General features: G+C 41.8%; 2 protein-coding genes across 2 annotated transcripts; both read left to right on the plus strand.

Moving 5' to 3' along the window:
- Nucleotides 1-885: 885 nt before the first annotated feature.
- LOC149819402 (flavin-containing monooxygenase FMO GS-OX-like 4) lies at nucleotides 886-4,921 on the plus strand. Its single transcript, XM_089985264.1, has 7 exons — nucleotides 886-1,441; nucleotides 1,566-1,636; nucleotides 2,796-2,951; nucleotides 3,084-3,166; nucleotides 3,654-3,789; nucleotides 3,864-4,037; nucleotides 4,558-4,921. Exons 1-7 carry the CDS (start codon nucleotides 901-903, stop codon nucleotides 4,747-4,749), a joined length of 1,353 nt encoding a protein of 450 aa, XP_089841390.1. The 5' UTR covers nucleotides 886-900; the 3' UTR covers nucleotides 4,750-4,921.
- A 1,501-nt stretch (nucleotides 4,922-6,422) lies between these two features.
- Nucleotides 6,423-11,308, plus strand: LOC149819403 (flavin-containing monooxygenase FMO GS-OX-like 3). The gene is made up of 7 exons (XM_089986403.1): nucleotides 6,423-7,008; nucleotides 7,961-8,031; nucleotides 8,862-9,014; nucleotides 9,151-9,233; nucleotides 10,367-10,502; nucleotides 10,577-10,750; nucleotides 10,950-11,308. Exons 1-7 carry the CDS (start codon nucleotides 6,423-6,425, stop codon nucleotides 11,142-11,144), a joined length of 1,398 nt encoding a protein of 465 aa, XP_089842529.1. The 3' UTR covers nucleotides 11,145-11,308.

The raw sequence follows: 11,308 nt of genomic DNA on the forward strand, positions 1-11,308 counted from the left end.
TTAATTGGATCCTTTGAATCATACCTAAATTTTAATCGGACCTCCTTGTTTATCACCAAACCCTAACCTTATAGAGTTTGGTACGACTCTAGTTTGGGTTAAAGCCGATCCAATTCATATAGAAAGAAATAAATAAAATAAAAGAGACGTGTACAATCAACATTTTTCTTTCTCTCTCGTGATCTGACCCAGATCGTGAACTCGTGCCCCAAGAACAATATATATATATATATATATATATATATATATATATATATATATATATATATATATATATATATATATATATATATATATATATATATATATATTATAGGCTGTCAATTGGCCAGCTTTGTTATTGGAGGGCGGGAGCAAGGACCAAGGAGGGCCGGACATGATCGTGGGTCCCCTCAATATTGGGGTGAATTTGGTTTTGGGTTGGAATGAACCGAAACATATTTCACTCATGAGCCCAACTGTTTGACCCGATAATACCCGAAATCCGTTATGGGTTTAATCCCAAGGGGTAAAGTAGGTTGACTACGGGTCATGTTAGATCCAAATCAAAATATTAGGCATCATGTCCAAATACGAACCCAAATTCTAACTAGATCTTATCAAGTGGAGTTGAGTCAAAATACCAATCTGAATCCGAATTCCAATCCGAAAAATCCTGAAACCAAATCCTAGTATGATGTGTTTCAAATTGGAATCAGATCAAAAGGTCCGACCTAGTCCGATCCATTTGCATCCCTGTCCCGACCCGACACCGATCCACTTGCACACTTCTCTTCGCAAGATTTCGGGCCCACGCCCAAAAGACCCCGTGGGTATCTAAGACACGTGTCACGCCTATATGTTCGTAACAGAAGTTAGAACGGCTCTCAGAAGTTAGAACGGCTCTCATCGACCAGAGAGATGGTGACTTCCACCGCCCGTCCGGTAGCGGTGATCGGGGCGGGGGCGGCGGGGCTGGTGGCGGCGAGGGAGATGAGGAGGGAGGGCCACCGGGTAGTCGTCTTCGAGCGCGGACACACCCTCGGCGGCACCTGGGTCTACACGCCGGAGGTCGAGTCCAGCGACCTCCTCGGCCTCGACCCCACCCGGAGCATCGTCCACGGTAGCCTCTACCGGTCGCTCCGCACCAACCTCCCCAGGGAGTCCATGGGGTTCTTCGATTACCCATTCTCGGCTCGGCCCGGACGCGACGGCCGGCGGTTTCCCGGCCACCAGGATGTCCTCGCCTACCTCTCCGACTTCGCCCGGGACTTCGATCTCGTTGGGTCGATCCGGTTCCAGACCGACGTCTTCCACGTGGGGAGGAACTCGGACGGTCGGTGGCTGGTTCGGTCCCGGAAGGTCTTCGACAACGAGCTGTCCGTCGACGTGAATGAGGTCTTCGACGCCGTCGTCGTCTGCAATGGTCATTACACGGAGCCCCGGATCGCCGAGATCCCCGGTAATTCAGTTTTTTGCCTAATTTTGTGTGTGTCTGTGTTCTTACCCAAGTTTGGGATTTCTGAACCGTGAGGAATTTCTGTCACTTTTGTTTATCTCATTTTCACGGTTCTTGCTTTTTACAGGTGTTGATAGGTGGCCTGGGAAACAAATGCACAGTCACAATTATCGAGTTCCTGAAACATTCCAAGATAAAGTATGTAAAAAAATGCAATTACTGCTAGTTATCGTTGGTGCTTTATGTCTAATCATCTGTTGAATGACTGAGAAGCCTCTGCAAGGCTACTCTTGGAGCAAGGTCTTCCAATAATGTTGAGGAGTAATCAACTTAAGTTACTTTGCTAATACTTTTTAACTAGAAATTTTGTGGTAGTAATGTCTTGGTTTTCTTTAGTTCGCATCAATATCTTCGTATGTACTTGGATGGATACAAGCACAGTCTTGTCATATATCTTATTACAGTCTTTTTATCTGATATGGGCAGCAGGTATGTGACCCAAGTTAATATGGTAATGTTCTAAGATGATTTGAATATTTGGAAATATGTACGGCACAGATACTAGGAAGCATTAGAACGAGAAAGCCTTGTTGACCTTTTTCAGCGGTTTATCTGTAGAACTCACCCAACCGAGTTCCCTTCGAACACTTCATGACGAATCTTTACGGAAAAGGGAAATAGTTGCTTTTAGCGTTCCCTGCCCGAGCTCTGTCCTTCGTTTGATACGGCAGGCAGCTGCGTTGAAAACAGAACACAGTGCATCCTGTGCAGACGCTTTACAAACCGTCTGCACAGGACGAGCCAGTCGCAACGCCAGGGGTGCGACCTGCCGGTCCAGGACAAATGTCAACATGTGGCATTTGTCCATGAACACCTCATTTTTGTACGCTTGCCTACATTTTTGAAATGCTTGATCTTTGTTCGCAGAGAAGTCTTGTTCTTTAGGAGTGGTATACAATTTAAATAAAGGTTTTGTTCTTATCACATACAAAATGATGTTTTACATTCACAATGATGAAATGTGCTTTATTCATGCTATGGACAAGGAGTTCTGACAATCAATCAGTGTATACATTTTTTGCTTTGGCTTTCAATCCATGAAGTTAGTCTTAGTTTTTACAGTGAACATGATGGATTACCAATTGGGAAACTTCATATTAACTGTGGCCATGGTGGCTTATCATATTCGTTCATAATTGTTTTGAAATCTGTGGCATCATATAAACAGCAAGATGACTATCCACTCCCATTCAAACTAGAGAAGCCTTGTTCCTGAACTTAAGATTGTCAAGACTAATCATATATTTAAGATGCCAAATACTGGCGCTACTCATTGTTTTGAACCTTTTGTTGTCAGGTTGTGGTTCTGATAGGCAACTCAGCCAGTGCAGCTGATATTTCTAGAGACATTGCTCCAATGGCTAAGGAAGTTCATGTTTCTTCAAGATCTGCATCTGATGATGAAAAGGCAAAGAGGCAACCTGGCTATGACAATACGTGGCTTCACTCCACGGTAATGAACATTGACTCTGCAAATTCTTCTGGCTTTATAGTTTGAAGAGGTTGTGAATGAACCTATATGAGGGAAAAGTGCAACACAATATCAAGCGAATAAGCAAAGCTAATATTAGCTATAACTATGCAGGTTAAGAGCACCCATGAAGATGGTACAGTGGTATTCAATGATGGAAGTTCAGTTATTGCGGATGTCATTCTACACTGCACAGGGTATGGTATATGCATCCATTGTAGACAAAGAAGCTAGCAATTGTAAGATTTTGAAAACAACTTTGCCATTAAAATTTATCTTTCTTGGATTCGGCCAATGGCACAATTATTTCAATTTTATCGGATGACAGCTTTTCATGTTTGAATTATATTCGCACTGGGTCACACCAGCTTTGTCCACATACAGTTGAATCTTTCCTTCTCTGTTTCATAATGTGCTGGTTTGTTCTGTGAGAGAGTAGCTACTAATGTTTTTGCCTTTACAACCTGTGCTGTGAGAATTCTTGACAAAGCCTTTTGAGTTGGTTGCATTTTTTATCTGCTGAGCCTTTCCACGTTGGTATATTTTGCAACTGGCACGCTGGTCGTGAGTTTCTAGCGGACTATTTCATGGCTTCTGCATTATGGTCAATTAAGCTTTATGTGTAAAGCATGTTTACTGTTCTCTTTTTGTTAATTCTGCTGTGGTGTGTTGTCTCTTTTGCAGCTATAAATATCATTTCCTGTTTCTGGAGACAAACGGTGTCGTGACTGTGGATGACAACCGTGTAGGACCACTGTATAAACATGTTTTCCCACCGTCACTGGCTCCATCCCTTTCGTTCATTGGGATACCCTGGAAGGTTTTCTCTATTACTGATCAAGACTCGTTGATGGTGGTAGATTTAATGCGGGATCTGAGTGTGATTGATCGCAGGTTGTCCCTTTCCCATTGCTTGAATTACAAAGTAAATGGGTGGCAGGGGTTCTTTCAGGAAGGATCTTGCTTCCAACTGAACAGGAGATGCTGAAAGATGTGGAAGCCTTTTACTCCAAGACAGAAGCTGCTGGATATCCTAAGCGTTACACTCATAATATGTCAGATTACCAGGTAAAATCGATCTTGGAAGCTTTTAATTGGTCAGTGCTCTTCCTACAAATTTTGTGTTGGTTAACATTACTGCTTACTTTTCATGTTATGTGTTTGGGAAAGGATCTTATCTTATGACATGATGCTGTGGTACTTTACAAATTATATAATCTGGCAACATAAAATGCAGAACATCGTTTACAAGTGCAGCAATTTTCTGTGTGCTACACTTGCAGCGATTTTCCGTGTAAAACACAAAATACAGAAAATTGCTAACCTGCAGTGATTTTCTGTGTTTGTGTGGCTCAAGCCCAATCACTGGATCTGCTCTGCTAACGGATCCATCTGGATGGATAGTGTTAGTCCACTTTCCGGGTGAGAATGTGGACTAATCTTAACCGTTGGTTGGATGGCTAGGATTGACATAGTATGGATCCATCTTTGTATGATGGCATCCTTGTTTTATGGGTTCTATCATTTTAAAAGGAATCAATTTCCTGGTTTTTAACTTTGTTTAAAAAATATGTTGCGCTTTTGATAGTTCGAGTATAATGATTGGCTTGCAACCCAATGTGGGTGCCCGAAGGTGGAGGGGTGGAGGAAGGAGATGTATGCTGCAACTTCTAAGAATAGGTTTGCGCGACCAGAGACTTATCGTGATGAATGGGATGACCATGATTTGGTTTTGAAAGCACAGGAGCACTTCCTCTCGCTCGAGGCATTGAAAATATGATGATATCTTCCTGTTTGTTTCCTTGGTGGTATGTGTTTGAAAATTTTTCCTGTGGAACTGTTCTAATAAACCTCACAGTGAAGCAGTATTCTCATTTATCAATAAATCATGATAAATCTGCCCACCAGGGCTCTGCTCATCTGGTAGGTGGGCGATTTCTATACATTACCAAGTTGATACATCATGAGTTCGAAACCTACCGCTACAAAAAGGTGTCCCTTTCCCGCCGTTTAAGCTGAATGTACTTACCGATGGGTATGAAGTATGTTTTCGGTCATCTTGGCCCAAACCCAAATTCACTCATTATGCTTTGAACAAGGAGGACCACGTTCGAGTTTGGGCGCTAAAAATTATATTTAGAAATGTCAGAGGATCTGATTTTATCCAATATCTGATAGAATCTGATGTGTTTAATTGGATTCGGCAAGTCAAAATCACATTCTATAATAGCTGGTTTTGGTTATGGTCTTGAGTTTTGCTACTAAATCTGATTGATATCGGAATTTGTGAATGTCACCAAATTGACGAGACATCACAAGTTCGAAACCCATTAGTGGCTCCCTTATTGCAAGAGAACCTCAAGGGTTTTACCAGTTAGAAGCCTGCTAGCGGGGGGCTATTCTTTGGCTTGGCAAAAAATCTAAAAATAAAAGAACTTTTGTTTTAAGTTTTTTTTAATCAGATTTAATTAGTCGTGCAAGTTGGTTGGCTACTTATCATGGTATACCCATAGTTTTTTTTTTTCTCGAAAGGCAAGCTGGGGTTAGGCAGACCCCTAGTTATACAACTATACCATTGGGTTTTGAACCCGACATGCACTAGCTGCTCCTACCAGACAATCCTAACCCCTGTTGGTAGACCCATAGTTATTAGCAAACAAAATGGACACGAGAAGTGATTCATAAAGCAAGAGCGGAGAAACGAGTGCTAAAAGGTAGTATGAAGTGGGAAGCCATGAAAAAGAAACACGAAGCGTGGGAGAAGGCAATTAAGAAACGATGGGAACACAAGTATAAAGCAATATAAAACAAATGTGAAAGCTTGTTATAAACTGTTCATTATTTTTCAACATGAAAAACATAAGAAAGGGAGAAGGGACAAGAAGCGAGAGGAGTCATTCGAGAAGTTAAAGGAAACCCATTTGAGAAACGTGGAAGCCAGTTTTTCACTCAAAGGATTTGAGTTTTCCATACTTTAAAAGCAGTTTCCTCACAACTTCCTCTCGTTTCGAGAGCTTCCCCATGTAGCAACTATGGATCCAAATTAAAAACATCAGGCAACAGGTCCAAATACTAAACAAAAATCTAAACCAAAGTTATTGTGTAGCAGAGTTGAGTCAAAATACCAATGTGAATCTGAATCTAAATCGGAAAGAAGCCTCCTCAGCCTTCGATACCTATAATCGTCGTGCCTGCACCGTAAAACTATGAGGTATGCCACGCGTTGGCTTGCGCAGAAAAGCGACGTACAGGTAAAATCTAACCTCGACGGCCCGTCTAGCAGCCAAGGCGCCACCCCACTACGCCAACGCCCCTTGGGGGGCGACCCTCATCCGTTTGCACATGCGATCTACAAAATTTCGGGTCCCACCCGAAAAACACACCCACAGGACTCAGGGATACGTGTCACCCTATAAATTCACTACAAACTTGGGCGGCTCCCCTCCAATAGAGATGGCGACGCCACCGGCGGTGTCCGGAAGCAGGGGCTCGGCGCCGAGCAGGCGGGAAGCGAAGGAGGTGGCGGTGATAGGGGCTGGGGCGGCGGGGCTGGTGGCGGCGAGGGAGATGAGGAGGGAGGGCCACCGGGTGGTCGTCTTCGAGCGCGGCCACACCCTCGGCGGCATTTGGGTCTACACGCCGGAGGTCGAGTCCGGCGATCTCCTCAGCCGAGATCCCAACCGGACTGTCGTCCACAGCAGCGTCTACCGGTCTCTCCGCACCAACCTCTCCAGGGAGGTCATGGGGTTCTTCGACTACCCCTTCTCAGCTCAGCCGGTCAGCCGGGACGGCCGGCGGTTCCCCGGCCACCAGGAGGTCCTCGCCTACCTCTCCGACTTCGCCAGGGACTTCAATCTCGTGGGGTTGTTCCGATTCCAGACCGACGTCTTCCACGTGAGCAGGGCCACCGACGGGCGGTGGCTGGTCCGGTCCCGGAAGGTCTTCGACGGAGAGCTGTCCGTTGACGTAAATGAGGTCTTCGACGGAGTCGTCGTCTGCAACGGCCATTTCACGGAGCCCCGGATCGCCGACATCCCTGGTAATTCGGTTTTTGGCCTAATTTTGTGTTTTTTTCTTACTCAAGTTTGGCATTTCTGGCTGTCCTTAGTTCGAATTCTTTCTGCGTATTGAAATTCGGTGAATTTTGATTTACTAATGCAAGATAACAAAATGCAATGGGGATATAGTCTTCGATGTCTGCGGTAGTAATACGTAAGAAGGGAGTAGTGAATTCTTATATTGCAGTCTCTGTTAGTAGTGAATTTAGAGACTAAAGATGTTTCGGAAGAAATAGAAAGAACATGGGTAATTTTCTGCTATAATCTTGTGGGTCTGGATAATTTCATCGGTAAATTCCGGTTCCATTTTGCACATTCTTTTGCATCATATGTCGTTTCATTTCTTCAGCTTGGTGCTGATTGATGATTATTATTAGCTGTGAGTATTGCGCTTATTCGTTATTTTGTTTCATTGAAAATTAGTTAGTCCAACAATTCTATCAGCTACCTTATATATTTATTTTCTGAATTTGAAAGAAGAAGATTTTCAATCTTGTTTTTACTAGTGTGATCTTGAGGATTTAAAATACGGGCAGTATGCTAGTGGAGTTGCTTGAAGAAATACAACTTGATGCGTTCTCTGCTGTCATGTTTATTTGATTGAAATAAGAGCGATATTTGCTAGTTAGTTTTGTGGTCATGAGTTTCAAAAAATTCTTGTAAATTCTCATTTTTGAATGACATGCTAAAGATGAGCTTTGCTGTGCGCTTTGTTTTATGACACTATTGTATGCTTCACTCATTTTCTAGAATCTCTTATATCCTGATATTTATCATTTCTGGATGTGCTTGTTGGTGCGCCTGAAATATTTATAGTGCATTGATCATAAAGCCTGTGATTCCCACATAGTTGTTGTGGGCCTTGTGGCGATCAATTAGATCATCTTCAAGTTTGCTGTTACATGACTGCTACTATGTTCTTGCGTTTTACAGGTGTTGAAGGGTGGCCTGGGAAACAAATGCACAGTCACAATTATCGTGTTCCTGAGCCATTCCAGGATAAAGTATGCACACTAACTGCAATGCACCTGCTTATTGATATTTCTGCTTTATATGCCTTTTGTTGACAGTCCTTATATGTTACTATTAGTATGCTACAATCAGATTTTACTCGAGTGCCTTTAAGTGCCTCCAAACTTGTGTCCATGAGGAATTCACTCTAGTCTATTAACATTATTGCCTCTGCTTTCTGTTCCACCTCCACCCCCTTCTCAAACTTATCAATAAATATCTTGAATCCTGCCTATGAATTCATGCACCCTTCAATGCATATATTTTTGATGTGGAGATTACGCAGTAAAGGCCTGTAATTGTGGTAATGTTGCACAGGTTGTGTCGTGCTTATCGAGTTAAATACATACCCTTTTTTATTTTCTTTCTTTAGGAATTGTATGAAACTTTGAAATATTTTGTTCTTTTTACATACAAGGAACTTTTTACATTCATAGCAATGAAATATGGTTTGTTTATGGTCAATGCCTTAGAGTTAATACTTTATACATCACCAATTACGAAACTTTCCTGCAACTAATCAATTGTGGGCTTGTTATGTTTGTGCTTCTAATTTTCTCTAGGAGCTTGTATGAGTACTATTATCATTCAGTAGCCTACGGACATTGGCATGGTCACCTTTTGATGATGCTGTGTCTTTGCTGTGTCATCTACAAATAGGCATGTTCTGAATGGGTTTATACTTTATACAGAAAAATCATCATAAAAAGTTTTTGTGATGTCATCTAATTATTTTGTTCATTCAAAGTTGAGATTATTTGAGTCATGGATGTAAGATGCCACATACTGGTGCTGCTCATTTTTCTTAACCTTCTGTTGCCAGGTTGTGGTTCTAATAGGCAGTGCAGCCAGTGCTGTTGATATTTCTAGCGACATTGCTCCAGTGGCTAAGGAAGTTCATGTTTCTTCGAGGTCTAAATCGGATGAAATAGTGAAGAGGCAACGAGGCTATGACAACATGATGCTTCACTCCATGGTAATGAACATTGTCTCTGCAATTTCTTCTGGCTTTATAGTTTGAAAAGGTTGTTGTGAAGAAACCTATCAGGGAAAAGTGCAAGTAATAATGCAATATCAAGCAAGAAAAGCTGATATTAGCCAAAACCATGCAGATTAAAAGCACTCACGAAGATGGTACAGTGGTATTCAATGATGGAAGTTCAGTTATTGCTGATGTCATTCTGCACTGCACAGGGTACAGTATATGCATCTATAATAAAACTTAGAAACTCAAGGTAAAGCAGAATGTCTGGTTGGTTGCTGTGGTTTCTCCATTTGTTTTGGCATTGCTTCATCAAAGTTGTTAGAAGAGGCTTGAGATATAGTGCAGGGAAAATAAGAGAAACTGTTGCAACTTTGTGACTAAAATGTGTCCCTTCTTTGGAACAGCCAATTGCACATTTGTTTCAATTTGATTTGTATTATGGTGCGTTTTAGGCATATATATTTTTTTCAAACTGGTTCATCGTATGATGCATTTTAGGCATATATTTTTTTCAAACTGGTTCATCGTATGATGCATTTTAGGCATATATTTTTTTCAAACTGGTTCATCGTATGATGCATTTTAGGCATATATTTTTTTCAAACTGGTTCATCTTATGATGCATATTTGCCATTAGGGCTGGGATACAAACCACGCAGCTTGTAGATCGGCTCGCCATGAACTCGTTCATGTAGCAGACGAACTGAGCCACGAGCAGCTCGTTAACCAAAAACGAGCCGAGCAGGAACAAGAGGTGCTCAGCTTGGTTCGGCTCGTGTAAGCTCTTAAGAATATATCATATAGAAATTTGGTGCAATAATTAGCTTAAAAAGTGGTTTTCTACACTTGGTTAGAGTATATTGCATGTAAGAGAGAGGTTCAAGGTTCAAATCTCATTGTTGGCAATATTAAATTTGATATAAATTTTTTTTACACTAGCAGCTCGTGGCTCAGCTCGGTTGACTCGAGCTTGGCTCGTCTGGTTACGAACACGAGCCAAGCTCAAGCTGACTTAAATGGTAAACGAGCGGAGCTTGAACAGGCTAGGCTCGGCTCATTCAGCTTGTTCACCGGCCATATTTGCCATACATTTGCAACAGGGTCACACCAGCATGCTCAAGCCCGATTTCTTCCTTTTGTACAGTTAAATCTTGACAAAGCTTTTGAGTTGCTTGCAGTCTTAATCTAGTTAATCTTGCCAATGTATATTTTGCAACTGGCACTCTGATTTTGCGTTTCTAACAGACAATCCTTTGATGTCTTTTTCATCGCGGTCAATTACGCTTTACTTGTAAAACATGTTTACTGTTTTCTGCTTTGTTAATTCTTCGTCTCTTTTGCAGCTATAAATATCACTTCCCATTTCTGGACACAAATGGTGTTGTGACTGTGGATGACCACTGTGTGGGACCACTATATAAGCATGTTTTTCCACCATTGTTGGCTCCATCCCTTTCGTTCATTGGGATACCCTGGAAGGTTTTCTCTAACACATTAAAAACACAGGTAAATTGTTTAATGGAGGACCTAAAATTTTCATTTAATTATTGCAGGTCTCCCCTTTTCCATTGTTTGAATATCAGTGCAAATGGGTGGCAGGCGTTCTATCGGGACGGATCTTGCTTCCAACTGAACAGGAGATGCTGAAAGACGTGGAAGCTTTTTACTCTCAGAGAGAAGCTGCTGGCTACCCTAAGCGTTATACTCATAATATGTCAGGTTACCAGGTATGATTGATCTTGTCCTGTAAATTTGGAAAGCTTAAAACACCACCTAGTATATATATAATTGGTCATTGCACCGCAGACAAACTCAGTGTTGGTTAATATTGCAGGTTATTTTTCATGTTATAGGTTCTCTCTTTTTAGGAATCAATTTTGATGGTTGTAACGTGTAACTCTGAAAAATATGTTTCACTTTTGATAGTTTGAGTATGTTGATTGGCTTGCAACTCAATGTGGGTGCTCAAAGGTGGAGGAGTGGAGGAAGGAGATGTATGCTGCAACTTCTAAGAATAGGCTAGCGCGACCAGAGACTTACCGTGATGAATGGGATGACCATGACTTAATTTTGCAAGCACAGGAACACTTCCTCTCGCTGGAGAAATTAAAAATTAGTTGATATCTTCCTGTTTGAATCATTGTTTTACTGGAACTGCTTTGCAAGGAAACAATACCCATGGATGAAGAACTTGGGCTTGAACTTGACGAAGATATGCTCGACAACTGAATGCCTTGCCTGGATAATTATGTGGCTCTAATACCCTTAAAGAGCTTTCACACACA

The sequence above is a fragment of the Nuphar pumila genome, chromosome 13 (assembly GCF_984573655.1).
Source record: "Nuphar pumila chromosome 13, dmNupPumi1.hap1.1, whole genome shotgun sequence".
Lineage (NCBI taxonomy): Eukaryota > Viridiplantae > Streptophyta > Magnoliopsida > Nymphaeales > Nymphaeaceae > Nuphar > Nuphar pumila.